Source organism: Daphnia carinata, chromosome 9, assembly GCF_022539665.2.
Source record: "Daphnia carinata strain CSIRO-1 chromosome 9, CSIRO_AGI_Dcar_HiC_V3, whole genome shotgun sequence".
In the NCBI taxonomy this organism is placed as follows: domain Eukaryota; kingdom Metazoa; phylum Arthropoda; class Branchiopoda; order Diplostraca; family Daphniidae; genus Daphnia; species Daphnia carinata.
The window spans coordinates 2,944,465-2,969,050 of NC_081339.1; the positions used below are offsets into that span (position 1 = coordinate 2,944,465).

The 24,586-nt window shown below is 40.7% G+C and overlaps 3 protein-coding genes and 1 long non-coding RNA gene across 5 annotated transcripts; all 4 read right to left on the reverse strand.

The window, feature by feature from the left end:
• Positions 1 to 5,672: 5,672 nt before the first annotated feature.
• On the reverse strand, positions 5,673 to 10,077 carry LOC130689064 (UBA-like domain-containing protein 1). The gene is made up of 4 exons (XM_057512087.2): positions 9,735 to 10,077; positions 7,974 to 8,054; positions 7,664 to 7,766; positions 5,673 to 7,325 (listed from the first exon to the last, which is right to left on the reverse strand). Exons 1-4 carry the CDS (start codon positions 9,840 to 9,842, stop codon positions 7,198 to 7,200), a joined length of 420 nt encoding a protein of 139 aa, XP_057368070.1. The 5' UTR covers positions 9,843 to 10,077; the 3' UTR covers positions 5,673 to 7,197.
• Positions 10,078 to 10,946: 869 nt separating this feature from the next.
• LOC130689028 (terminal uridylyltransferase 4-like) lies at positions 10,947 to 16,314 on the reverse strand. The gene is made up of 12 exons (XM_057512043.2): positions 16,256 to 16,314; positions 16,055 to 16,165; positions 14,296 to 15,968; positions 13,779 to 14,234; positions 13,055 to 13,709; positions 12,834 to 12,984; positions 12,555 to 12,773; positions 12,340 to 12,486; positions 12,198 to 12,278; positions 11,913 to 12,138; positions 11,734 to 11,825; positions 10,947 to 11,669 (listed from the first exon to the last, which is right to left on the reverse strand). The coding sequence occupies exons 3-12, from the start codon at positions 15,854 to 15,856 to the stop codon at positions 11,244 to 11,246; spliced, it is 4,014 nt and encodes a 1,337-aa protein (XP_057368026.1). The 5' UTR covers positions 15,857 to 15,968; positions 16,055 to 16,165; positions 16,256 to 16,314; the 3' UTR covers positions 10,947 to 11,243.
• Positions 16,315 to 18,519: 2,205 nt separating this feature from the next.
• Positions 18,520 to 21,639, reverse strand: LOC130689076 (uncharacterized). Its single transcript, XR_009000628.1, has 2 exons — positions 21,021 to 21,639; positions 18,520 to 19,418 (listed from the first exon to the last, which is right to left on the reverse strand). It is a non-coding gene; the product is annotated as an uncharacterized LOC130689076 (long non-coding RNA).
• Positions 21,640 to 21,721: 82 nt separating this feature from the next.
• Positions 21,722 to 24,326, reverse strand: LOC130689053 (uncharacterized). 2 transcript variants are annotated; one of them, XM_057512075.2, is made up of 7 exons: positions 24,233 to 24,326; positions 24,025 to 24,152; positions 22,929 to 23,071; positions 22,679 to 22,862; positions 22,505 to 22,569; positions 22,389 to 22,438; positions 21,722 to 22,328 (listed from the first exon to the last, which is right to left on the reverse strand). In XM_057512075.2, the coding sequence occupies exons 1-7, from the start codon at positions 24,293 to 24,295 to the stop codon at positions 22,005 to 22,007; spliced, it is 957 nt and encodes a 318-aa protein (XP_057368058.1). In that variant the 5' UTR covers positions 24,296 to 24,326; the 3' UTR covers positions 21,722 to 22,004. The 2 variants fall into 2 exon arrangements, with proteins under 2 accessions (XP_057368058.1, XP_057368059.1); XM_057512076.2 differs by having other exon boundaries at positions 24,025 to 24,160; positions 24,244 to 24,310.
• Positions 24,327 to 24,586: the final 260 nt, after the last annotated feature.

Below are 24,586 nucleotides of genomic sequence, written 5' to 3' on the forward strand. Positions count from 1 at the left end.
CGCTGTTTGACCATTTATTTTTAGGCCTACATCGAAAGGGTGCATTTCGGAACAAGAGGAGGGTAGGAGAAATATCGTGAATGATTTCGGTTGTAGTTTTGTGATTAAAGAAAAACATTGCGCCTTTCTCTTTGCCTTTCAGCGGTACCCAATAAGTCCGCCCTTCCAAGTTCTTTTCTACTGTTTGCCAAAAAAAAAAAAAAAACAACTTCAAATTTTTTTTTTTTCATTTTCAAAGAGAAAAATAGCCACAACAAAGAACCACAACCCCCTCCAAAAAAAAAAAAAAAAAATTCAATAAAACGAAACGCAATTTTCAAAGAATCCCTTCCGCGTTATCCGCAAGAAATAACACGAAAACAAGAAAAACGAAAGAGCACCGCTCGCTTTCTTAATTACAAATGAAAATCAATTTAAAAAAAAAAAAAGGTCTTCATTCTAACACATTTCGATGTTCCAAAGTTTTCTCTTTCCATTTGAAAAAAAAAAAAAAAAACGTTTGTGAACTCAACAGCGGAAAGCGGATCGCGTACGATTTGTCTTCGGTAGGAGTCGCCCTTGTTTGTTAATGACACGTCCATTTTTTTTCTCTCTCTTTCTTTTTTTTTTTTACGTTAAAAAAGAAAACAACATACGCAAAGGAAGGAAAGTTATATTAGAGAACTCCCCACCACCTCATCCTTTCCCAGCCGAACGTTTTTCTTCCGGAAAGCCCAAATTTTCACCCCAAAGTAATAGGCCCAGGTTTTTCACGATGAACGCGTTCGTCACGATTCTTTCATCGCGTTACACATTTTTTTTTTTTCGCGCTTGAAAAGCGCATCATCGTCTTTTGTGTCGGCCTTGTTGATGACGTCGTGACGAACGAAAAAAGGGGGGCAACACGAAGAAGGAAGGGGGGGGGATAGATGTAGAGCTATGGTCGTACCAAAACAATCACGGGCGTGAAAGCTGCCCATGTGAACTCCGCCGCTAGTGTGTGTGTGTGTGTGTGTGTGTGCACACTGTTGGAGAAACGAGGCCAATCCCCCCCCCCTCCCAAAAAAAAAAAAATTTCTTTCTCTTTGGAAAAACAAAAAAAAAAAATTCGTCCTTTCCTATTTTTTTTTTTGTTGTTGTTGTTCCTCATTTCGTTGAGAGACAGAGAGTCAATCCAAAAAAAAAAAAGAGTACATAAACAAATAATTTTGTTTTTATAGTATTTAATTATCACATTGTCTTTTGACGAGGACTCTCTTTCTCTGTTAGACAAATGACAAGCGCAAAAACAAAGACAAACTTCTTTTCAACCCTTATTTTTTTTTTTAAATTTAAAACGAATTAAATAATATACGAAAGAAATAGCTACATATCCAGCAGCCAAAAAAAAAAAAAAAAAAAAAAACAACAACAAAAACTCCAAGGGCGACGATGAGAGACGCCACTGATGGAATCGCCGCCGTCTCGGCTGCCCGACGCCCTTTTACATTTTCTGACCAGTGTATACATTGGGTTTTTTTTTCTTATATTACAACAACCGCTACGTAAGCATTAATAGCTTCACCTCTCACTCTTTTTTTTTTTTTTTTTTTCCTCATCATAATTTTCTCGGGAGGAAAAAAGAAAAAAAAAAAAAGGGCCACCGAATGAAATCATAAATTTAGATTTCTCTCGTTCCTTTCGTGGAACAGTGGAGATGATTGGACGGGAGGGAGCGCATTCCTCTCAAAAAGAATAAAAATGCACAGCATCTCCACGGTCGATTACTTACAGTGTTTTGACGTAACCGATGCCAAGAACCTCAACAACAACAAACAACAACCTTGCGAGTAACAAAACGCGAAAGTGAAATAGTCCATAATAAATCAACGGTCTTCAAGTGTGTGTGTGTGTGTGAGGCACAGTATGCGTCCATAGTCAAATACACCGTACATAAGTACACTGTATATTACATTATTATTATTACTTTTAAATAATAATAAAAAGTTAAAAAGGTTAGAAAGTTTGGAATATGTACGCTATTGTGTCTCTTTGTTATATTGTGTCATAGTTGACGACCGGAAGTCGTTTGTCCAGTTCGTGATGAATAAAAAAAAATGTCTTCAATGTCCCCTCTAGACAGACAATATACACAGCGGATCATATCGTGAATGTCTCTTCAAACAATGAAGTTTTTCAGAAAAAAAAAAAAAAAATAATGTCTGCGAAGATTCGATTGCGAAACGACCGTGTGAAGAAGAAAACGATGTTACTTTCACTGGCCCTTTCGTGTGTGTAATCATCATCCAATTAAGTTTGAAAAGAAATTGGTAGCGTGATTACTAGCGCGTTAAATGTCAAAATAGAGACCCGCTTTTTCGAGGGCACACGTCCACCGACAAGCCCCACAAATTTATTTATTTTTAAAAATAAATAAATACATTTCTTTTTATAGCCAACAGGATCCAGATCTTAACTCATCCGAAAAGCTAAATCCCTTTTTTTTTTTTTTTTCTAAAGAAATGTTTCTCTCTTTTTTTAACAAAGAAAAATGTCAAGGTGAGTTATTCAATTAGGTATCACTAAATGGAAGGTTTTACTTTCACTTATCCTACCTCTACGATAACGTATCGACTTGATTATAAGGGAATCAAGAAGTTAGTGGCAGTCGTTCTTTCCCCCCCCCCCTCCGACGTGAGTCACGTCTCGTTTATCCCCCGAAAAACTGACGCAATATGATTGGCCGCTCGGCTTGACACGATAGCGCCACAAGACTTGTGTATCTCTCTAACGACTGTTGGCGGAGGAATGTTTGCGCAAGAGGCTAGCCGTGCGTGACACGTCACGCAATCTCTTGCCAATCGAAGACCAATAACGCAACCCAACGGGTAAGGAATAAATAATAACAATAATAATGATACAACATCTCAAAAAAAAAAAAAAAAAAAAAAAAAGACGATAATGCCAAGAAAAAAAAAAGCGAAACTTGTGTCTTTTAGGTTAACGCCTACACACAAAGCCAAACAAATTTTCTTATTGATTTTTTATTCGAACCGAAACTGTAAAAAAAAAAAAAAATGTTGGCTGGGCGATTTGAACGCACGCATCTACCGTATCGTCACATCAACATGGCGAACACTTTCTGTTGTAGCTTGGCAACGTTTCTTTATGACTCCCCCTCTCTCTCTCTCAGGAGCTTCGTAGACATTGTTGATTGTTACTGACAACCAAACACAACACACAAAAACAACATACAAGGTCGTCGTGAAAGGGGCTTCGTTTAGGGACATTTTTTGAACGGTGGAACGCTGTTGAGATAGTGGAACTGAACATACATAATCATCCCGGAGGATGTGTAGAAGCACTCAAAGAAAAAAAAAAAAAAGTAGACGAAAGACATTGACAGAGGGAGAACGAAAAATTTGTAAATAATAATAATAAAAAAAAAAAAGGAATTTTCGGAACTCTAAGGACAAGGGAGAGGGAATTTCTTTGTTGGATGTATAGTTCCAGGACAAGCCCACGCAAAAAAAAAAAAAAATGGAAATAAGAAAACATGTCCATCTCTAATCTGAAAGAAATCGTCGAAAAGGGAAAAGTCGTTTGTCCGAATCTGAAGGTCGCCATCAGTCGCCATTGGAATTTCCCCCCCTGAAGACGCAATCATCATATTATGCATACATATAGGCTCCCATACGTAGGAGATCCTGGCTCGTAGTAGTAAGAATACCGCTAACTTTTAGTCCGTTCCAAAGTATAATTTGAAAAAGAAACGCGCATATTTTTCGTGATGGATCCGCGTGAAAACATGTCAACTGAATTGCACAGCTAATTGACACTGTGCCACCTAGCGATATGAAATTTCCCTTTCATTTGCGGTTTTTTTTTTTTTTCTTACACGTGACCCTGATGCGCAAGAATCGTAAGCAAAAGAGATCACCATTGAGATGGAATTGTTTGTTTGGGTAATGGCCGTTTTCTACGCGTCTATCCATGTTTGGCAATCTACCCATTGCGGCTTATATACCCAACCAAAAGCTAAAGCAAACACTGGGGGGTTTTTAAGAGAGAGAGAGAGAGTTGTGGGGATGCAACAGTGTGGCTTATTTGATTGTGACAAAGAGATTCTCGCTGATAAAAATTCTTTTTTTTTTTTTTTTCAAGAAGGTGTTGAAGCGCAAATTGAAAAAAAAAAGCTGTGGGCTGCCGTGCACATTCATCAACTACTGAGAGCGTGATGAATCGGACGAATTGGCCTAACAAAACACAATACATTTTCTCTGGGTGCTAAGATAGACGGTGGTTTTCTTGACGTTCTGGTCCAGTGAGAGTTTTTTTGAACGAAATAGAAATCTATTGCCTACAAAACAGCTTCTGTAAGCCGCAGCAGCCGGAAAAATTGTTCACCATGATTATTTGGGCTCGGCGATGCATGAGAAATTTTTCATGCACACGTTCGCGTTTCACACCCACAGAGAGACAAAAATCCCTATTGTTGCATTCCGATTTCTCGTGGAAATAGGGGACGCATTAGCAATCAAGTTGTCACGCGCCAACCATTCGACCAAGGAAAGCGAAAGAATTCCATACAAAACAATATGCATTGGCTGATTTCCCTCTCTAATTATGTCTGCATGCATGCATGCATGAGACAGACAGCACAACAAATGGCCATTCAAGGTGTTGCAACATTTGCAACTATATTTTGGCAAATTTTGTCAAACAAAAAGGGTGACACCATGTTTAGCATGCCCTTTTTTATTTGAGCAGTGAGAGAGAGAGAAAAAACTTGACTTGTTAATTTCAATGTTTGAGGCAAAGTTTTGTTTGCGAAACATGTTGTCACACCAAACTGTCAGAAGCTGTTTGAAGAAGTTTCAAGTCATGGTGCAGCACTGCACTGGCGAAATGGAAAGTACGACAAAATGCCAAGTCATTATTGCGGAATCGAAAGGCTGGTGTGCCGGGACCCAAAACGTATTACGTGACCCAACACCTGGTTCTAGAAAAGACATGGCGTAGGCCAGCCACACAGTAGGATTCGAAATCTGACGTCAATCCCACACATATACATAATTCTCTTACCTTTTGTGAACTTCAGGGACGAACAAAGGCCGAACATTCCGACGATTTCGCTGAGCACGAATGCGTAAAAAGTCACACTGTTTGAATTCATTTCATTTGAATTTCGAGAAAGCTCTCCTCGTCGACTGTTGCCATGTGGCGCCTAACATTTAGCTGTTCCTAGTTGAAAATCCCACCACTAGATGGCGTAAGAAGCCTAGCTTTTTCCCACACCTAAAATCGAATCCAAAATTCATTTTGAAACTGCGACAAATATTTGTTTTCTTTGCCAAGATAAACCGAAACAAAGATAGCACTGAACGCTACGCTCACTTCGTAATCCCTCACAAAAAAAAAAAGAAAAAGGAAAGAGACGCAAGAAATAAAATTGCGCCATCGATTGCCGAACAGTGCGCACGCGTCATAATTCACAACTTCGGTGAAAAAAAAAAAACAGTTTCTCTTCCTTCGTCGTTCGATCGAATAAGATAATAACAAGAAAGCTTTTGACAACGAGACTTTAGTTAAGATCGTTTGTTACGTCTTTGCAAACCTGAACAAAAACATGTTCCGTCATCACTTTCACGAGAATGACGTGTCATAACAAGTTCAATGGATTCTCAAATAAACGACCGAAATTTGTTTTTCTGTTTGTTTGTTTTTTTGGCGACGTGCATTTGTAATTGTCTTCAGAGAATTAAGGATGACGGGAGAGGAAGATAAAGAAAACAAACTTACATCACTGGCAAAAAAATGTACACATTAAGACACACATTGACACCCAACATTTACAGCACACACTCACACGCTCAGTTTCATCTTCGTCGTGTAAAAATACCAAGAATTGCAAATTTTTTGTAATAATAACTTCTTTTTTTTTGCCTTTTCTTCATTCAATGGAAGCTAATGTAGCCCAAGTGATTTTTGTTTTTTGCTAGAAGCCAATTTCAAATGACGTCATCTCTTCCAACTGGCCCTTTTTTTTCTCTCTTTGCCAATGGTCCGTCTGTACTAGATTATCAAAGTTATGAATGAAATGTAAACAGCCATGTACATCCATTGGGAGGAGCAACACGTAAATAAAGGAAAAAAGTGGATACACTGAGTGAAGGATTATTTTGATGATGCAGACACACACACAAACAGCACACACACACACACACACACATTTAAGTGAGAAATGAGGAGTAGGATATTGTAGTTGTAATTTTTTTTTTTTTTAAATCGTATTCATTTGAATGAGAATACCGAACAGCCATTGGCCTTTCCGAATTCAGAATGAAGAAAAGAAAATCAAAGAAAATTGACGCCATGCATTTTTTTCTCCTCTGCAAAAAAAAAATCAAGGGGAAAACATTCCTACAATCATTGTTTGTCACACGAATTTATAATAATTAACTATAACGAAATTTGCAAGACTACCAGGTAAGTCTTCGAATATTTTTTCTTTTACCCTCTACGACATCGTCCTTCACACTCCCGCAGTTTTCTTGTTTTCTTTAAATTAGGACATTAAGCAAATTGAAAAAAAAAAAGGAAACGGATCCGAATTTTTGCTGGATGGCTATTCGAAAAAAAGGGGGGAGGGGCGCGGAGGAAAATCTTGAATATTTTACATTCATGGACGATACTAAAAAAAAGGACACGATCCAGCGCGCAAGACATTGGTAAAGGGGAACTAGGTGTGTATGTGTGTGTGTGTATGGGTGAGGATTGTGAAGTTGACAGCAAAGTGCTACAACAACGACAGCAACAACATGATATTGATGTGAGGCTGATAATAATAATTAATTGTTTTTTTGTTTTGTTTTTATCCAGCGCGTACAAGAAAGAGAGAAAAAGGAGGGGAATGAGATCGAAGAGGATTTATCTTCTTCCTTGTCCCATCGCGATTCGTTTGGCCTCAGATGTCCGTCTTTTCCTTGCATTTCTGCCAAATCTGCCCGAAGAAACTGGGAGGGTAGCAGGGGGGGGGGGGGGGAATAATGGAGGTAAATTTAACTTTCTCAACAAAATCAAACCTAGCGTTCTTTTTTTCTCTACGAACCAATCGTTTTCAAAATGAGGTGTTTTAATGTGGGTGGTTCGTCGGTATGCCAAAAAAAAAACACACATACGAAATAAACGGAAAAAAAAAAACAAACAACAAAACTTAAGATGATGAAAGGACGTCATCTAAGTTGACCGATGTCCGGCTTGCTGTTGATGTTGCTGTGGCTGCAGAGGTTGCTGGGCACCGTAGCCGTGCATGTGCTGTGAGGTGAGGTAGGCCGCCGTCGGATTGGGCGATGTAGAATAGATACCTGAAAATAAAAAGAATACACAAGTTGTAGCAGCAGGTTTTCTTTTTGTGCGTGTCTATGTTAAAAAAAAAAAAAAAAAAACAACAACAAAAACAACATTTCCGGCAGAACAAACGAGTTGAAACCGGCGTGACCAAGAATAGAGAGAATCGAGGGAGCACGTGATCGACCAAAATAAGTTCCCAACACAACCCTCTCTCTCACGCGTTGTGTTTCTTTTTTTAAAACTATGCTCGGCGTGAAAATACAAAAAAAAAAGGGGGGACCACAAAAGCACTACAAGAAGATGCTGGAAAATGTACATTTCTTTTTTTTTTTTTTTTTTTGCAACCACATACCTGGCGAAGTCCCGTATTTATCTGAAGCTGAAAGTTTGGCAAAGGCGGCCAGGGCGTCAGGAAAATTGGGAGGTGTCGCTGGCGTGTTGGCTGGCGTACACAACTGCAAAAAAAAGAAACAGAATTTCAAAATTATAATTTTAGCAAATGTTTCAACAAGAACGTTAATCAAGTATGGCCATCATGTCGCCGCTAGATTTCCATCGAACCGGTTTGGAAAACAACAACAGCTCGAGGGCTTGTTAAATACACGGGTTCAAAAATGATGAAGAAAAGAGAAATGCTGTTGAATACAAAGAGAGAGACGCACCTGATTGTAATGGAGGTGGGCATGGCCGGCTCCTCCGCAATTGGCCACGCTGACTTCTTGGAAGAAAATACTTAAGGCCGTCTGTTTATCCGTCGTTTTTTTGAAGGACGAAAAAGGGGAACATGTAAAAGTTTAAGAAAAATCCAGTTAGCGATGAGTTACCGTAGTGTGACGCATGGACAAAAAAAAAGACATAGAACTTCTTCTACTGCAATAACAAACTATGATCCAATTTGTATTAGTATGGATCCGCGCAAAAGGCGAACTTGCGTCGATGCCCAAAAACGGGCGAGACAGTTGAACGTATTGGGTAATCAAAACATCACGTGATCGGACCCCCCTTGCGGCATATATAGGTAAACACGTACTACGCGGATTGAGTTTCCAATCCGCTGCACGAACTTTTCTTTTTTGCCATTCGTTTCGAATTATTTTTGGCGCTCGTCGTGCAATTCAAATTCTTTTCAATTTTTCCTCCACTCCTGTATTTTTTTCTTTGCAAGAAAAAATACAAGAGGGGAAAAAAAAAAACGGAGTTTGCCTATGGGAGAGGCCAACTATACAAAAAGACAATCAAAAATAAAAGAAGGGGGGCCTCGGTTTTTGTCTGTTGCGGACTTGGCTGCGGCCATTACCACTATACTCAATCGTCGAAGGTCAAAAGAAACCAACCCGCTCAAGGACAAAAACAAAACACAGCTGTGCGTAGAAAGAGATACTATGTAATACAACATGGTCGAAAACACTGCCGTCAAAACATTCGAATTTCATCCAACAGCGTTCGTCTAGTCAACGTGACCGTTTCATTGCCTCGCTAAAGACAACGTGATTTCCAAAGCGTAACGTTTAAACTGCATCGTAAAAAATGGTGCTGAGATCACGAGACCATTTGTAAAAGCTCATATTTTTACACAGAGAGTAAAGATGGCTGATTTCCTCATCGTTCCCCCTGCCCTTGTTTCTCTTGTCCCGCCAATGGCAAATCGCCATTCAAAACAAAGCCGTTCCACTCTCCATGGCCCCCTTAAAAAAAAAAAGAGAAGCTATCTACGTTGCGTAATGTTGTGAAGCGCCAACCATGCAGAAAAAGCCAGACAGTCCCACCACCCGTCTCCCCCTATTCTCCTTCTGGCATACATCCATACGCAGAAGGGGGAAGGTGGAATAAGAACCACACACAAAAACACAGAAATGAAATTATTCTGGCGGCCAAGGTAAGAGAAAAACAAAACAAAAACAACAACTTGGGTGCACCGGTTTTTGCTGAAGAGAACGGTTTGACGAAGACAAAATATGATGCTAATTTTGAATACTAAAAGAACTAAACGAAAAGAGTTGGGCGTTGGAAGAAATTGGCCTCGTGGTCCACCGGTTTTTATTAAGCGACTCCATGTTTTTTTTTTCTTTCGTATCTCGTGGTTTCCAATGGCTATTTTCGAAATTGTTTTCTCTGGTAACAAAACTCTTTTTCGTTTATAAAACACGTGGAGGCGACTTTACACTTCCTGTGGTGAAATCGTGTTCAACGAACTTGACGACGAGTCGCTACCATTTTGGGGCGGCCACGAGATGGTGGCAAAACAAACCCGCCCAAACGCACAACGGAAAGCAAAAAAAAAAAAAAATTGCCAAAAGTGAATTCAACGAGAAAAGATCGAGGCCAAAAAGAAAAGGCTGGACGCGTGGGGGTCGTTTCTCTCTTTTTCTATGTAGCTGTCTGTTAGCAGCTGTAAAAAAAATGCAATCGTTTGCCTTGTTTACCTCGAATTGCCAGTGTGCTGCTTGTAACAGTTGTCTGGCCTGTTCCCGGGCGCATCCGGCAGCGAGGACGAACTGGTTGATCATCACTTGTTCTCGAAGTGAATCCATAATGTAGCAGTTGTTTTGACAATGTCTCTAAATCGAGTGCGAATATGCTCAAACTCAATGGCTATCTAGAAATTTCAAAAGAGCCAAAGGAACGGTTTCTACCACCAACAACACACGGCACCGAGGTGGGGTGATACAACACACGACAGTCAACAAACAACACTGGCTTGCTAGAACTCAATGGCTGGCTGAGAACACACAGACAAAACAACTCGGGCGGTACGGGTGCGATTCTCGACTGAGAATATTTTTCGATTCTCGCCAGTCGACTGCTCAGCTGGTCAGCGAATGGGGTCATCTGCTTGCGGATAATGGTACCTTCAGGCGTGTGGTTTGTTTGGGGAGAAGGAAATGGAAAATTGTTTTGAAAAAAAAAAAAAAACCTAGAAAAAAGGGGAGATTTTTCGTTTTATTTTTTATTATTCCCATGGTACGGCTTTATTTTTTTGGCTGTCTGGCACATGGCGTGTCGCCATTATTATAGACTTTCTCCCATTGAAAGGTTTTTATTGTTGTTATTCAACAAGGTTTCAATCGAGCGAAGAGAAAATGGCTGTTGATGTGGCAGACCTACATTTGCCATGTAATCATACCTCATTATTCGACGAGTAGGCGACTAATTGATCAGTGGATAAATCTTTTTCTTGGCAATAATCATCCGTCTTCATTTCACATAAATCATTCGACTCATTTGTTTATGGACTATTAACGATATCATGTGCAACGTCTTTGACTTTCTGTGCACGTTGACTGCCCACGTTTGTTTACACACCAAAACGAATTTTCCTAAAAAAAATAATAAAGAGAAACCAGCAAAAACATACAAAAAAGTCCAAATAAAATGTGACATCTGATATGTTTTGATTGTTTATCTCGTATTCTACAACGTTGCAAAACCATTCATTTGATTTCCCTTTTCAGCTCGAAAATGGTACGCTGTAGCACACACAGCTACACGAGAAAAACTTGTTAATCCAGATATTTTTGTGGGGAAGTTTCATTTGCACTTTGCTTTTCGAGCATGTGACCAGAATGTCGAAATACACACACAGCACATCACAAAAGTCTCCAAGGTGACCTGATAAGAAAACAAATTTTAATTACAGACCCTGCCATGATATGGGCAGGTCGGTCATACCCCATTGTATTAAAAAAGTATTTACAATTGAAAAGAATCATATTCATCAACAATTTCGAAAACGGGTAGCAAACGCTCGGTGTGTTAAGTGACAGCTGTCAAAACAAATTTTAAACCATAATGTAAAAAAAGAAAAGTAAAAAGAGTTTCTCCTTTTCAGTTGTCAAAGAGAAGATACCAAATTACAGAATTTCCATAGAAATTTATCTGTGTGTCTAAAATCTTAGTTTCTTTTCATTGAAAACACGTCTTAATAAGCCTAATTATGGCTGATTGGGATCTGCAGTTGGTCGTCTAGCCGGAAAGATTTGTTCCCCGCTGTTTTGGGGCATCCCAGGTCGATGGTTTGGTCTCACAGGTCTATGCCTATTGACCTGCTGATATTGTAGTGGCCCGCCTCCCCTATCACGGTTCATCTGATGGAATCCTTGAGGTCTGTATCTGTTCATCTGCTGAGGACCTCTGTCACGATTCATTGTTTGCTGAGGCATATTTCTGTTATGTACTTCCTGTGCCGTATTCTGCGGATTATCTCTTGGCTGGGGAGGGTTCTGATCTTGACCCCTGTTCCTCTTTCCCCTGTTTTCACATTCCTTGGCCTTGTGTCCAACTTTGCCACAAATTAAACATCCACGATCGTTAGGTGGTGGTCCTGTGGAAATCAGCACTTTGGGGTTGAACAGATATTCCTATAAAAAGGGAGAGATCAATTATTATTCACGAGCCGGAATTTCGCGTTGCTGAATTTCAAACCTCCAAGGACGAAAAATGTGGGGGCAATGCTCTGACGGGAGTCTGAAAGAACCTCCGAGCGGTCACGAATACCCGACGGATGTAAGCACCCACTTTAGGAGATAAGATTCAAGTTAAGCGAAAATATCCTTGACTGATGGCTACTATTTCACATTTATGATGCGTAAAAATAAACTTACTGCGAAGCGATACTCCCGATCCCAGATTGTGACTCAAGTCAAAGGGGTCTTCGATTGCGATTGGACGATCAGTCCACATCTTTTCGAGCCTGAAAAGGGGTTTTAGCTGTCGGATGGAGACAACTTGCAATCGATAATCGAATAATTTGGCATAATAAAGTAAAAATCCAAGCCACAACGTTGAGGGTGGTTCGCGGTTGGCACCATGATGCGGCCATACTCTTCCCTGTGAAGTTTCAATATTCAATCACAAAACCATCTACTCACTCTATTCAACCGACATACCAAATCTTCGGTATTTTCAAAAAACCACGTGTCCCATCCTTCGACCATGTACTTTTCCCTATCAGAGCCCTCGAACTTGATCTACAGAAAGATTGTTACGTTATTTTAACCGATCATTTTGACATTGAAAATATGAAATTACCTCTTGGAGAACGGGGATAACAGGCGGTGTAACTTGTTGTAAGTAATGAATCACCATTAAAGTGTACGCATAAGAAGACAGCGAGCCGCGAGATGCATCACCAATTTCGCACTGTTTGGCCAATAATTTCGCCATGTAACCCAGGATCTAAAAGTAACGGTTTTACGTTTAAATATTGAGCTGATGCAATTCTATCGTCTAACGAAGCCTCATACCCGAACGCGCGTGTCAATTGCGCAATATGTTGCGAGAAGTTGTGAATTCCGCTTCCCAAGTTGATTATATAGAGAAATGTCCGACTCCAAGCCTGTTGGTCTGTGACGTAATTTCACGATGGGAACCTTCGCCGATGATATGGGAACAATGTCGCAAAAGAAACGGTTGCGTCTTAAACTTTTGGCCAACTTTTTGACGACCGCCACGAAATCTATGCCCTGCAAGAGATGACAACGTTCGTTGAAATATTGAATAAATGATTTCATTTGGTTGATTACTTTGCCGTCTTTGTTGGACTCGAAAGTCAGACATAAGTCCACGTCACTATCCGCGAATCCAAAACCATTGCATGAGGATCCAAACATTGACAGAACAGCATCCGGATAATCGCCTCGAATATGCGTTTCGAGCTCCTTTTGGATAGTTTTCCTATTTTTAAAAATATGTGCTCAAGTTGTGAACTCCTTTAGGTAATTTGTTTTTCGAAAGTTAGAAGTACCTGTTGGTGGTATCCACCTCTCGTTGAGCAAAGTTGCGAAAGATGTTCCAGCAGACGTTGTCTAGGAGAGCAAAGTAATTGAAATCCGGTGGCGGTATGAATCCAACATCGGGCACTTCCAGCTCGGTACACTTTTGTTTCGTGTGCCCATCAGCACTGCAAATAGTGCAGATAACTGGCAGACGTTTCGAAAGCAAGATTTTTTCTGGCTGGAAATCCCATTTGACGTCTTCCTTTTTCAGTGCCGTCATTCTTCTCACAGCTTCTGCCCGAGTACACTGCAGCGGATCATCGATATTGACTTCACCGGGCAAAAGGAGATGGACGAAGAGCGGTCCGTTGGCAGTGTGCGGTATCCAAAAGTAGTGAAATAGGTTGCGCATACAATCCAAGAAGAAATCGAAAGCCTGGCTGGTGGACATAAAGGAGCCCATATTGACATTGCCGTGAAATGGATCTTCGATGGCGATTCGGCGATTTCCCCAATTCTTGGTTGAGCGCAACAATGGCTCCAACGAGCGAACGCAAACGGCATGCTCATTGTGCGAAAACGTGTAAGCATAAAATTTCAAAAGGCCCAACCACAGATGGGCTAGAGACAAATCCTTAGACTCCCACTCTCCTCTTTCCTTCATTTTAAGAAATTCAGCAGCACCTAAAAAAAGAAAAATATTATAGTCTGTTGGTTTTTTAACTAGTTAAATTATGAAAACATTTGACTTACTCATGTAGTCGTCTTCGCTGTCGCCTTTTTTCAATTGGTGTAAAACAGGTAAAACACGGTCTTGTTGTAAATAGTACAAGACCATGAGGGTAAAAGCATGCGGAGGTAAGGAGCCCAATTCCGGTTGGTCGAGAGAGCAAATACGAGCGAAGGTGCGAAACGCTACGGTTAGCACAGCAAAACGTGGATCTATGATCCGATATTGCTGCAAAAGAAGGGTTGTTTTATAGGCATTTTCGCTTTCAACAACCATTGCGAACGTGATGCCCATTTGCTCGTACTGAAAGTGGATGACAGGCGTACGACAATTCAAATCATCGCCGATGTGGCGGAACGAGTTGGATGCGGGGCCTCGCAGCCAGGACAGAACTTGAATGATGATTAACCCGTCCTTCTTCGAATCAGGGGAGATTTCTATTAAACCGACATTAACGTCTGAAGCTCGAAGTCCAAGTTCTAAAAACGAATAGTATATCAGTATTGACGTAATTCTTTCGTGTAGGCGGTTATTACAAACCTGTGACGACAGAACCATAGGGCCTTATAGTAAATCCTGGAAAAGCCGTTTCTATCATGTTTTTTAGTATCTCTGTGGCCGTCCTACGGATTTTCAAATCCTCTGCGGTTAGACCAGAACACTGGTATATATTCTCGACGAACTGCCCAATGACATCAGCGATTTCAGGAGTTGGAAAAGGCATCAGCGACGCTGTTTGGCGGCTCCTTTCTTGGTTCTGAAGCCTAACATGCCGGTCATCTTTCATATGACGATAAACTTCTGGTATACTGCTGATGTGAAAACTGCACAACCGGCAGTGGAAGATGGCCCTGGGAAATTTTGGGCTGATGTGCTTTAGAGGGAGAACACCTTTTCTGCGGAATAACTCCAATTCAGGTCTGCGTATATTGAATATCAGAGGCTGCTGCACTGCGCTAGGCCTTGGTGTTTTTTCCTCTTCACTAGACGACGAAGAACTGCTGCTAGACCCATCATCTTCCGCCTTTCCTGGAGCTTCCTGTTTCTCATGCTTGGTTCCTTTCTTTCGTGTTTGTTGAGGTGGCGTCGGTAAGACCACTATTCGGACTATCTCTTCTCCATCTTGATTAGTCATTTGCGGAAGTTCATCACGATGGTTTTCAGCATCTTTTGATACAGGTCGTGCGCCATTTTTTTTACCATTGGATTGAGTAGCCGGGCCGATAGGTGGACATGATGGAACAATTCCTGCGGGATAGTTGGATTCCGAAAGGTGTTTGGGAACTTCTTTATATTCTAGGATCAAACGAGAAGTTAATTCATTACGTTCTGTTTTTAAACCTTCCTTCTTAGCACGAAGTTTTTCAATGGACTTGGCCTTGGCCACCACTCGTTTTTGTCGTTGGTCACCTTTCATACCGCTTTTTGTTGTTCCTTCTGACAGAGCGCTCACGTTGTTGGCCATAGCAAGTTCAGAAATGCTTGCATGTTTGCTGCTATTCGGCTCCTCTGCGGATGAATTACTCCCCTTGGGCGTCCCCTTCCGAGGTACTTGGCTAATTTTTTTTGGTGGTTGGCGCCAATTTTCTGGAATTTCTTCTCCATTCCTGCTAAAAGCTTTCGCGTTTTTCTTCGTCGTTTGGTCATCTGCGTGCCAACGACGGTCACGTATGAAACCAGCAATGGAAGTTGATTCGTTCGGAATTTGTTGTATTGATGGATGTTTTTGTGCAACATTGTTCTTTTTTTCTTGTGCACAGTCATCCTTTAGCTTTGCTGATGCATTTTCTCCTTTTACAGACTTCGCAACAGGTTTGGTGCTTGAAGAAGTTTCCCTGTGAGAAACTTCTTTTCTTTGGTTAGCCAGAGGCTTTTGGGGTCTTTTGTCTGGAGTTGACTCACTATTTCTTCCTCTAGAAACCTTAGCTGTCTTGGTTGCCAAAGTATCTAACTTCTCAGGCTGAGAAATAATTTTCTGGTTTCTTTGATATGGAGCGTTTTGTGCTGACTGTGACGATGTTGGGATATTGGCACTTGGAGTGATACCCAGATATTTTTTGAGATCCTGCTCTAAAAGAGCCACACTAGTACTTTCTGCCATTTAAGTTAGACTCTTAATAAGTGAAAGATCCACAAGAATTACACACTTGATGGCAGCTAAGTTTCAGAAATTTGAGTCAGTTACGAGCTTGAATATCAGGTGACAAAATTACCTAGAAACAAAATTAGTCACATTTCTGATTAGATAAGGATTATTATGAATCAGCAATGACTCTGAGAGTAATAGTGGTACTAGTACCATATGAATTCAATGCAGTCTGATAAGAAAAACATTTTGGTCAGTGTTCCTAAGACTTGGATTGGGTTAACATGGCGTAGCTCCAAATATTGTTAACAATAGTTACATAACCTATATTTTAAAATGTGGCAATACAAAAGGTGCTTCACAACACATTACCAATGTCACCAACGTAAATAAACATTGAAAATTTGCTTTTACTTGAAAAAGTGCGAAATCAAAATTACGGAGCCGCCATTTAGATAGGCAGTTGACTATTGCTTTGTATTAAGGGAGACTCTAACAACCAAATAATGAAACTCCTCCTCCATGAATCAGACCCGGGTAGATGGCCGATCGGTTGGGTCGTTTTACTTTTCAATGTTAGATATATTTTTACCTTTTTAAAGGAAAACTTTCTTGAAGATTTTTCAAATAACTATAACAAAAATGATTTAATTCAGCATTATCGTTACATGAATTCATCTCAAACAGCTCTATAGTACACTAGATGGGCAGCCCCACGTTAGAACGATGATGGCATAACTATATATGAGTTGCGCACCAGGACGAAGGCTAAAATTGACAAAAAAACAAGTTATTATTTTAACAAATCCTTTCTTTTGAAATTGGTTCATTTAATTATAAATTTAAGGAAATTGAAACTTTAAAAGTAATTCGGTTAAGTCTTTTATATTAAAAATGAGAAATATTGACAACAATTGTCAATGCAACACGCGCTTCGCTGGATCGCTTACAAACACGGTGCCACAGACTGAATCGGAAGTTTCGGCCAATTTTCGCGATAAAGTCAAAATGGTATTTGATAAAGTCCAAATGGTAATTGAAAAAGTCAAAAAATTTTTGTCTCAAAACAAAAGTTCGATTATAGTCATCACCTTGATCATCGTTCTGTCCTCTTTGATTGCCGTTGTCGAAAGCTATGGCAAATCTCTTCAGACAAAGCCAGTCCGCATGAGATGCAACGATCCTTCCATCACCTACCCAGTGTTCGAGTTCGTCGATATTTTTAACAATTACCTCCTAGCAATGGGTATAATTTTATGGTTGCATGCAAGCCTAAAATTAACAGCTGATGAAATGGTCATGTCTTCCGAATTGAGCGGCTTCACGTTCTCTGGAAGCGTCCCCTTGGAAATCGCCCCTTTGATCCTCTTAATACGCTGGGTAAGCGTGATGGCGATCGGGTATCTTTCCGTGATTTTCATCACGTTTTCATCGAGTTACGTCTTCGGAGTACTGGCCCCTGATTTCGTGGATGCCTGCAGACCGGACCTTCTGGATTCTTTTTGCAATAATTATAAGGGCTACGTTACTGTCACTTGCACGGCCCCGCCAGCAATGTGGATGCGTGCCCGGTCGTCTTTCCCTCCGACATATGTAACCCTTCAAGCTTTTGCAATGTTTGCTACCGCGTATTTAATCGAGCATCGTTATCGCTGGAAAGGAACGCAACGATATGCGAACATCATGATCCAGGCACTATGCGCTGCATTCGCCTTAACCACTGGAGTGTTCACGGTGGCTGGAAACCAGTCGACTTACAGTCAAGTGTTACTGGGTTATCTGATCGGAGCTGGAACAGCTTGGATGATAATGCGTTTTACTTTTGTTTGGCTGAAATTGGGAAAAGACCCTGAGCTTCCATTCTACTGGAACAACGTCGTTGGAAGAATTATTGTTAGTCGAAATGGCCCCATCCCTGTTACGCCTCTTCCCATGTGGCACCAAGAACCAGGACAAATGCAGGAACAACTTCCTTGCCGCCGGAATCACGAAAATGAATCGCCTTACTCTCGACTTGAAACATGTCAGCCACAACCATACCAACCGATCGTATTTCCTAGCTATTGCCCTTCGGAAAACGCGGATCCCCCACTGTACGATTATGTTGGTGGACTTAACCGAGCTTGACTTTACTTTCAGACCCATAAGAGTTCATTTCATGTAACTTGAGACTCATTGGATTTATGCATGTCTTGATTAAAATAAAACATTTTTTCTTTACATATTTCTTTGGTGTTACAATTATTCGCACATCTTTCACCATGTGTAAGATCAAAACTCATTTTGAGAAGAATGAACAAAGACCCAAGTTGACTAATCAACGTTGACCTACGTCGTGATTGATGTTGGATGCCATCGTTAAAGTCGAAGCATTTCACAAAGATCATTTGTGTAGAGCCTCAGTAAGTCATTTGGCTTTGTTGGCTGGTTATAGAAACCCCCCACGTAAACAGTTAATAGTCAAAACGTCTTTGCACAACGATGAGCTCTGTGTCCGGTTCTATATTTGTCGATCACGTACGCCCTTTTGCATGTTCACGTCGTCCGATGCAAAAACATGCAAAGCACGCCAGACAGCCTCACCTACAAATGTTTTTGCACAAAATCTGACCAACGATGATAGACATTTGGCACAACGTGCACTGTCTTTTTCAGACAGCACGCAAATAAAGAAAACGGACTGAGACATTGTGTGTATTGTTGCATACATAGTAATAGGATTTTCATGATTGAATTGTTCTTTTTTTTTCTTGTCTTTGTTGAAGGTTTTATAGTTCATCAGGCTGGGGACAAATAGAAACTGAAATGTTCAGTAGTTTGCGAAAACACTGAGTCTATATAAACTAAAAATAGGGAAAATGAGATGAAAAAGAAAAACGGGAGAGACAAGCCAAAAAGTTCCCCCCTTTTTTCTTAATGATGATGTTAAAGAAGAACATAGTCTTCAGGCCCTACGTGTTCGATTTTAGCCACTCATCATCGTAAATTAAGCGGAGGAAAATTTTTTTTTCTTTTACAAGCAGTCGAGAGGGTTGCACACGAACTGTCTTGTTTGCGAACTGAAAAGAAACACAAACAAAACGCACAATAAAAACTGTTGGATCATCATGCGTTGATAAGGAGGGCAGGAAGACAGAGGTGGGATTTATTTTTTATTTTTTATTTGAGGCGTGTACAGTTGAGAAAAGAAGTAGTGCGATGGCTGCCGGAGCTCAATGATGTCGGGCATTGAAGAACTGTCTAACAGTTATCGAAATATACGAGAGAGACACATCAAGTTAAAGGGGACATTCAGAGTAGAAATATAAAGAGGGAAAAATTCTCCAAAATAAAAGATAAAAACAGCATTCCCGACCGTTTTTGAAAAGATGTCACGCAAAAATCAAGGCAAAATTGAGAGAATCCGGCCGATGAAGTATGTATAAACGGCGTGACGTTTCGTGTTGTTTTTTTTTGTTACCTTCTAGTTGACCCATGTTATTGGAGGAAGAGCCAACGGAAATGAACTACGCACGGTCTTGTCCCTCTGATGCCCCAAGACCCTCTTCGTGATGGTGTACGCGCAACTGCTTTACATCTACATCAAAGAGAGCGAAGGCATTAATAGTTTCAAGATATTCGAAATGATCACGCCACAAAATAAAGCAGCAACGATAGAAAAAGAATTAAGAACGATGCACGGACGACACGTAACGATCCACTTGAAGCTCCAATTTTTCAACAACAAAAATATGGTTGGAAAGCAGAGAAAAGAATAAACGTTTTTCGTGCCCAGTTTTTCTATCTTTAGAAATTCAGCTTGTTTTTTAAATTTATTTTTGTTTCCAACGAAGAATAGAGAAATAGAACTAGGAAGAATAAGCGCAGCGTCAGCTTACGTTAAGACAGCAGATATCCATCATGCAAAGTGGAAGAGTCAAATAATGTTGTAGGTTAAGGGACAGGGCTACTCATTTTTTTTTTGTTGAAATAGAGAAGAAACGATTATATCCTCGTGTGCAAGACATGCCAAAGTGGCAGCTGTTTGACCCTTTTTTTTTTTTTTTTACTTAGCCAATGGAGAAGTTGCGGTCCCGAAATAAGCGCCAGAAAGTCATCAGGCGCGTACCTTATGTTTTCTTTTAAATTTTATTTAACAACATTCTGTTTGTTTTTGAGTTTGCTTTTCTGGAATGGCCAGTTTTTTCTTTTACTAAAAAAAAATTCACAGCACTGAAAGTAAACAATAAACATTTGCTAGTACTGGCCGCTAGCAAATTGGGGCACAGCAAAAAAAAAGGCTTGTTCAACAACTGACGATCGCGTTGAAAAGTTTTGCTCGTGGCACGTGGCAGCCGCTCTAAAAGTAGTTCTGGGGGCCGAAAGCACACACACAAAGATGATGATGGTGCAAGAAAAAGAAAAACCCCCGTTCACTGGGCTAAATTGGTTGGCCCACCGGTAACGCCCCGTGAATGAAGCCCTTTTCGTTTTGGGCTCTTGGCAAAAGACACCAACTCAATTCAGTTGTTTTAACAAAGATGTTCGTAGCTTTAATGTCATATCGATGGGTTTCCGTCATTAAACATTCTCTTGTGAAATTGGCAATCGTCAAAAGCGATTCGCAAATGAGGAAACAAATGACGACGTTGAGCGACAGGTAGAAGAAAAGCCATGCTTCTTAATTAAGAGATTTGCATGCTACTGTTGCTCTTGTTTTTTTTGTTTTTTTGTGTGTCTGTAGACGACAGATAGATAACAGGCGAGTCATTCGATTTTCTTTTGTTTTGTCTGCGTACAGTTGGCCCGTGCGAAAGAAATTCTTTTGCCAAAAAGTGAAGAAATAAGAAGAAAGAATTTGAGATACGAGCGGCTAATGGCAGTTGCGAACGTGAATTGCTGGCTGACTGATCAAAATGTACTACCTGGACATCCTTTCCTTTATACGAAAACACGATTTGATTATTGTTTTTGTTTTTGGATGCGGAGATAGATAGATAGAAATTGTGTGTGAAAGAAAGTGATGACTGATGACGTGAGGAAATGGCGCCGCGTGAGAAAATCATTTTTCTTAAAACGCCTATTATTTAAACACACCATTGTTTTAATACAAGAAAAACATCAGCACAAAAAAAAAAACAAATTCAGTTAATGTCAAATCTTATGTTGGGGTGTAAGTGCTAATGAATCGAAATCTTACCCCTTCGTAGAGGAGCCAGAGGAGAGATAGAAGCAGAATGATGACGACGTAGTTGATGATGAGCGATTTGGCCTGGGCGTGCTCTGGGTTGTTCATTTTTTCTCCCCTTTTTACTAGACGGACTTTTTTTATTCAACCGCTTCTGAATGTGAAAATTCTTCACACTAACAAAAAATTTGGGAAAAACGAGGGGCTCTTCTTTTGGGCTACTCGAAACTGAAACTCTGCACGCGGAATGAAGACTGGCAAACGATTTGAGACCGAGAAGGGCTGGAGGTTGCAGTTGATCTGAGACTCTTAGGACAGGATCTTTAGGATCAGTAGCCGCTTTTTAGGGGGAGTGACGGGTGATGTATTGGGCGGTAGGAGGTTATTGAGGGGCCGATTTGGCACGGGCTCACTTTCGAGTGGTGCACACGGAGAGAGGAATCTATTTAAACGACGCCAAAGTATATAGATGGAAGAAAGAACCAGATGAAAAGGTGAGGCGGAGTAGTAAAAACGGGGTAGGAGAAAAATACTTGAATGTGTTTATTAAACCCGGACCGATTCCAAAAGTGGACCAAAAGGTCTACACACGTCTTTGGCTGATGGTATTATACACTATACACATGTCTTGCCGAAGAGCTCCACGCAAAAGGGTGTGGCCTCTTCAATGAATATCAATTATTTTTTTAAAAAAATCAGATGGCAACACATCGCTGTGCTATATCCTCATGTATTTTAGGTTACCACGTACACACAAACATTGTCCATGAATATTCAGAACAAAATCAAGGAAGTTTATAAGAAGAGTGTTGCAATATTCCATCCCCCATGGTATACCAATCCATCATCATCATAGTATTTTTTATTTTTAAACGTGCTCTACTTAAATAATAAATCGTCATACACACCGAGATGTCGCTGTTGTCTGGCGCATCTCTTTTGATATAAATACGTTTAAATACAGCGTATATAATAAACAGATGACGTAGGGCTGCTCTAAATATAGTGGAGGAAGGAGACGGCCGTGAGTAAAAGCAAAGTGAGAAGGGGCCATGAGGAGACGACGCCTCGAGACGACAACAACGACGAAGACGATGCAGTGGCGTGTTGTTGTTGTTGTTGATTATTTTGACGCGAAGAAACAAATTCCGTCTCGTCGACGTTGCGTTCCTCCTCGATTCCGTCACTGCGGTCCAGGGCCTGTTCGGACGGCTCGTAGTTATTGTAGGTCGATGACGAAGTCAACGACGCATCGTTCGACGTCGGTAGTTCGCATTCAATCTCTTGCTCCGTTCCAGGCTCGTAACTCAGACAGTAACCCTATTTTTTTTCACATTATTTTATATGCAAATTTGGATTGAAAATGATTTTAAAAAATACCTGAATCAAAGGACCGGCCATTGTGTCGAGAAATCCTCGCGTGAATGAAGCTGTAATAATGGGATTGTTAAAATTTAAAAAGAGGGTCATGAATATGTTAATTTCGTGATGAATACCAGTTTGAGCTCCACATTTTCCGGCAACAACTGACTGAGAGCACTTCATGTAATTCTGGAACGAACTGTACGTGACAGGCGTCAAGTAGGTTGTTACGGTCGATAATATAAAACGAGATTAGTTTGTTTTCTTTAATTAATGAAAAAGAAAAACAAAAAAATATGCAAATGTACCAGCAAAGTTTTTTGGAATTCTCAACCGGGTCGTCAGCGATGCTGCTGCCGCCAAGAGTTGCGCTAGCGCCGTTGGCGTTGTTATTGTTGCCGCTGTGCTCCCGCACGTGACTCTGGTATTCGATGGCGCAACGTTCGTAACCCGACTGGACGTCTCTCATGCACGGCGCGTGCATCAGATATTCTGCGTTCATTGAGCACAAACGAGTTGTTTAAATCGGGATTCTCAGCAATGTAGTGATATGTATACCTTTCTGATAATCTTCGTCTTCGCACAGATCGACGATGACCTGCTTGGTACCTGCGTACAGCATGTGGAAGAACTCACGATGTTGGGCATCTAAGCAGCGTGAAGTGAAGTTATCGATGCACCTCAAACCGTCGATGAGTTTCCTTGCATTGAATTATATTTAAAGAATAGAGTTAATTACGGGTGGGGAGGAAAAGGCACGTTCACGGTCACGTAGCGTGAGTAACTGAAAATATCCCGCACTCACACGTGTTGCAACACTTGGAAACTGAAGTGTGAAGCGTTTAGATTTTTTCTATTTTTATTCGAAACGATTACACAAATCGCGATTTTAAGTGCTTTTTTTTTTTTTTTTTTTTTTTCCTTCGTATTGGATCTTTCTGGAACAATGCCAAAGAGTCCAAAAGAAATATAGAGCCCGCCCTGCGTGAATGCACACTGGAAATACTTGGGCACTCTTCTAATGGCTTCCGTCTGATTTAATCCACCTGTATTCTTCTTGCAAGGAAAACAAGAGGTATCGTCCTTCAACGATGCACATGTTCCAGCCAACCTATCTTGAGTGTTTTCACGCTGTTATTTATCTGCCGGCCTTTTGGAACGTGGAACGTCTTTTAAACGAAAACAAACGCTAATGCCAACAGCAACAATGCTCTCACATTATGCGGCTATGAATAGAGAAGGCATCAGCACGTTTCCTCTAGGATCATTTCAACCTGATTGTTTCCCATCACCTGTTTAGACGTCCCGTTATCTGATGGCCTCTGTCATTTTCGTTCGCACCTAATTCCACGTAAATTGTCTTTGACGTACAGAACAACGAGTACCAGATGCTAGTTGGATCAACTGGTTAATCTGTTGAAATTCTCGAATTTCTAGCGTGATTTGAATAAATGTCCGAAGGAGTTTTAGCCCCGAACGATCGTGAAAGAATATTACAGTTACAGACGTATCGCTTTGTTTTCTTCATAATCACGTTTCTAGCTTCGGGACACGCAACAGGTTTTTTTTTTTATTCGTCATCACGAAATTTGAATGGCATCGTCGAATAATAAAAGAAAGAGAACACCCAAGATTAACATTAAGATTAACTCACGGGCAGAGCGTGTTGAGTTCCTGTTGGGAAGCAGCAAAGCCGAGGTCTCGATTGTTGGTCAGGACTTTGAGAGGATCAGTACACCTTGTCAGCGAATCCTGTTGGCACGTTGCAGTCCTTAATCCTAACTCATTGGCTGTGGACGTAATTGAAGCAAATTGTAATTGCTTCCTTTCTGTCCAGCAAACGAAAAAAAGGGAAAAACAACAGCACACTCACCGTTGATTGAACTAGAGATGAGCACCAACGACACGATCACAGGTAGAAACATGTTGCTATAGAAATCACTGCTTTGGAACACTATTAAAAAATAGCACTACGAAACTTGAACGCACGAAATTGCAATTTGCAAAAAAGAAAGGACGGATGGAATGTTGCGACTAATGAACACCGACGATCAGAAGCGACTGAAGAGAAGCGAACCTACACACGGACAGGTATAGCTGATGGCTGTATACCCTTAAAACATATCAACACATATAAGCCCGAGCTGAGGGGTTGGCCTAGTGGTTTGCGTCTTAGCAGCAAGTCGAGCGTGATTGAAAAAAAAATATAAGGAATT

Excerpts from the sequence above, each read along its gene's own strand:
- LOC130689028 (XM_057512043.2), bottom strand. The coding sequence starts at position 15,856 with ATGGCAGAAAGTACTAGTGTGGCTCTTTTAGAGCAGGATCTCAAAAAA. Across the intron at positions 12,487-12,554 it reads CAATTGACACGCGCGTTCGG|ATCCTGGGTTACATGGCGAA; the intron begins GTATGAGGCTTC and ends CGTTACTTTTAG. Across the intron at positions 11,826-11,912 it reads ATCGGGAGTATCGCTTCGCA|TGGGTGCTTACATCCGTCGG; the intron begins GTAAGTTTATTT and ends TATCTCCTAAAG.
- LOC130689053 (XM_057512075.2), bottom strand. The coding sequence starts at position 24,295 with ATGTTTCTACCTGTGATCGTGTCGTTGGTGCTCATCTCTAGTTCAATC. Across the intron at positions 23,072-24,024 it reads GAACTCAACACGCTCTGCCC|GAAACTCATCGACGGTTTGA; the intron begins GTGAGTTAATCT and ends ATTCAATGCAAG. Across the intron at positions 22,863-22,928 it reads AGACGAAGATTATCAGAAAG|AATATCTGATGCACGCGCCG; the intron begins GTATACATATCA and ends CAATGAACGCAG.
- LOC130689064 (XM_057512087.2), bottom strand. The coding sequence starts at position 9,842 with ATGGATTCACTTCGAGAACAAGTGATGATCAACCAGTTCGTCCTCGCT. Across the intron at positions 8,055-9,734 it reads CAGCACACTGGCAATTCGAG|ACGGCCTTAAGTATTTTCTT; the intron begins GTAAACAAGGCA and ends ACGGATAAACAG. Across the intron at positions 7,767-7,973 it reads CCCACCTCCATTACAATCAG|TTGTGTACGCCAGCCAACAC; the intron begins GTGCGTCTCTCT and ends TTTTTTTTGCAG.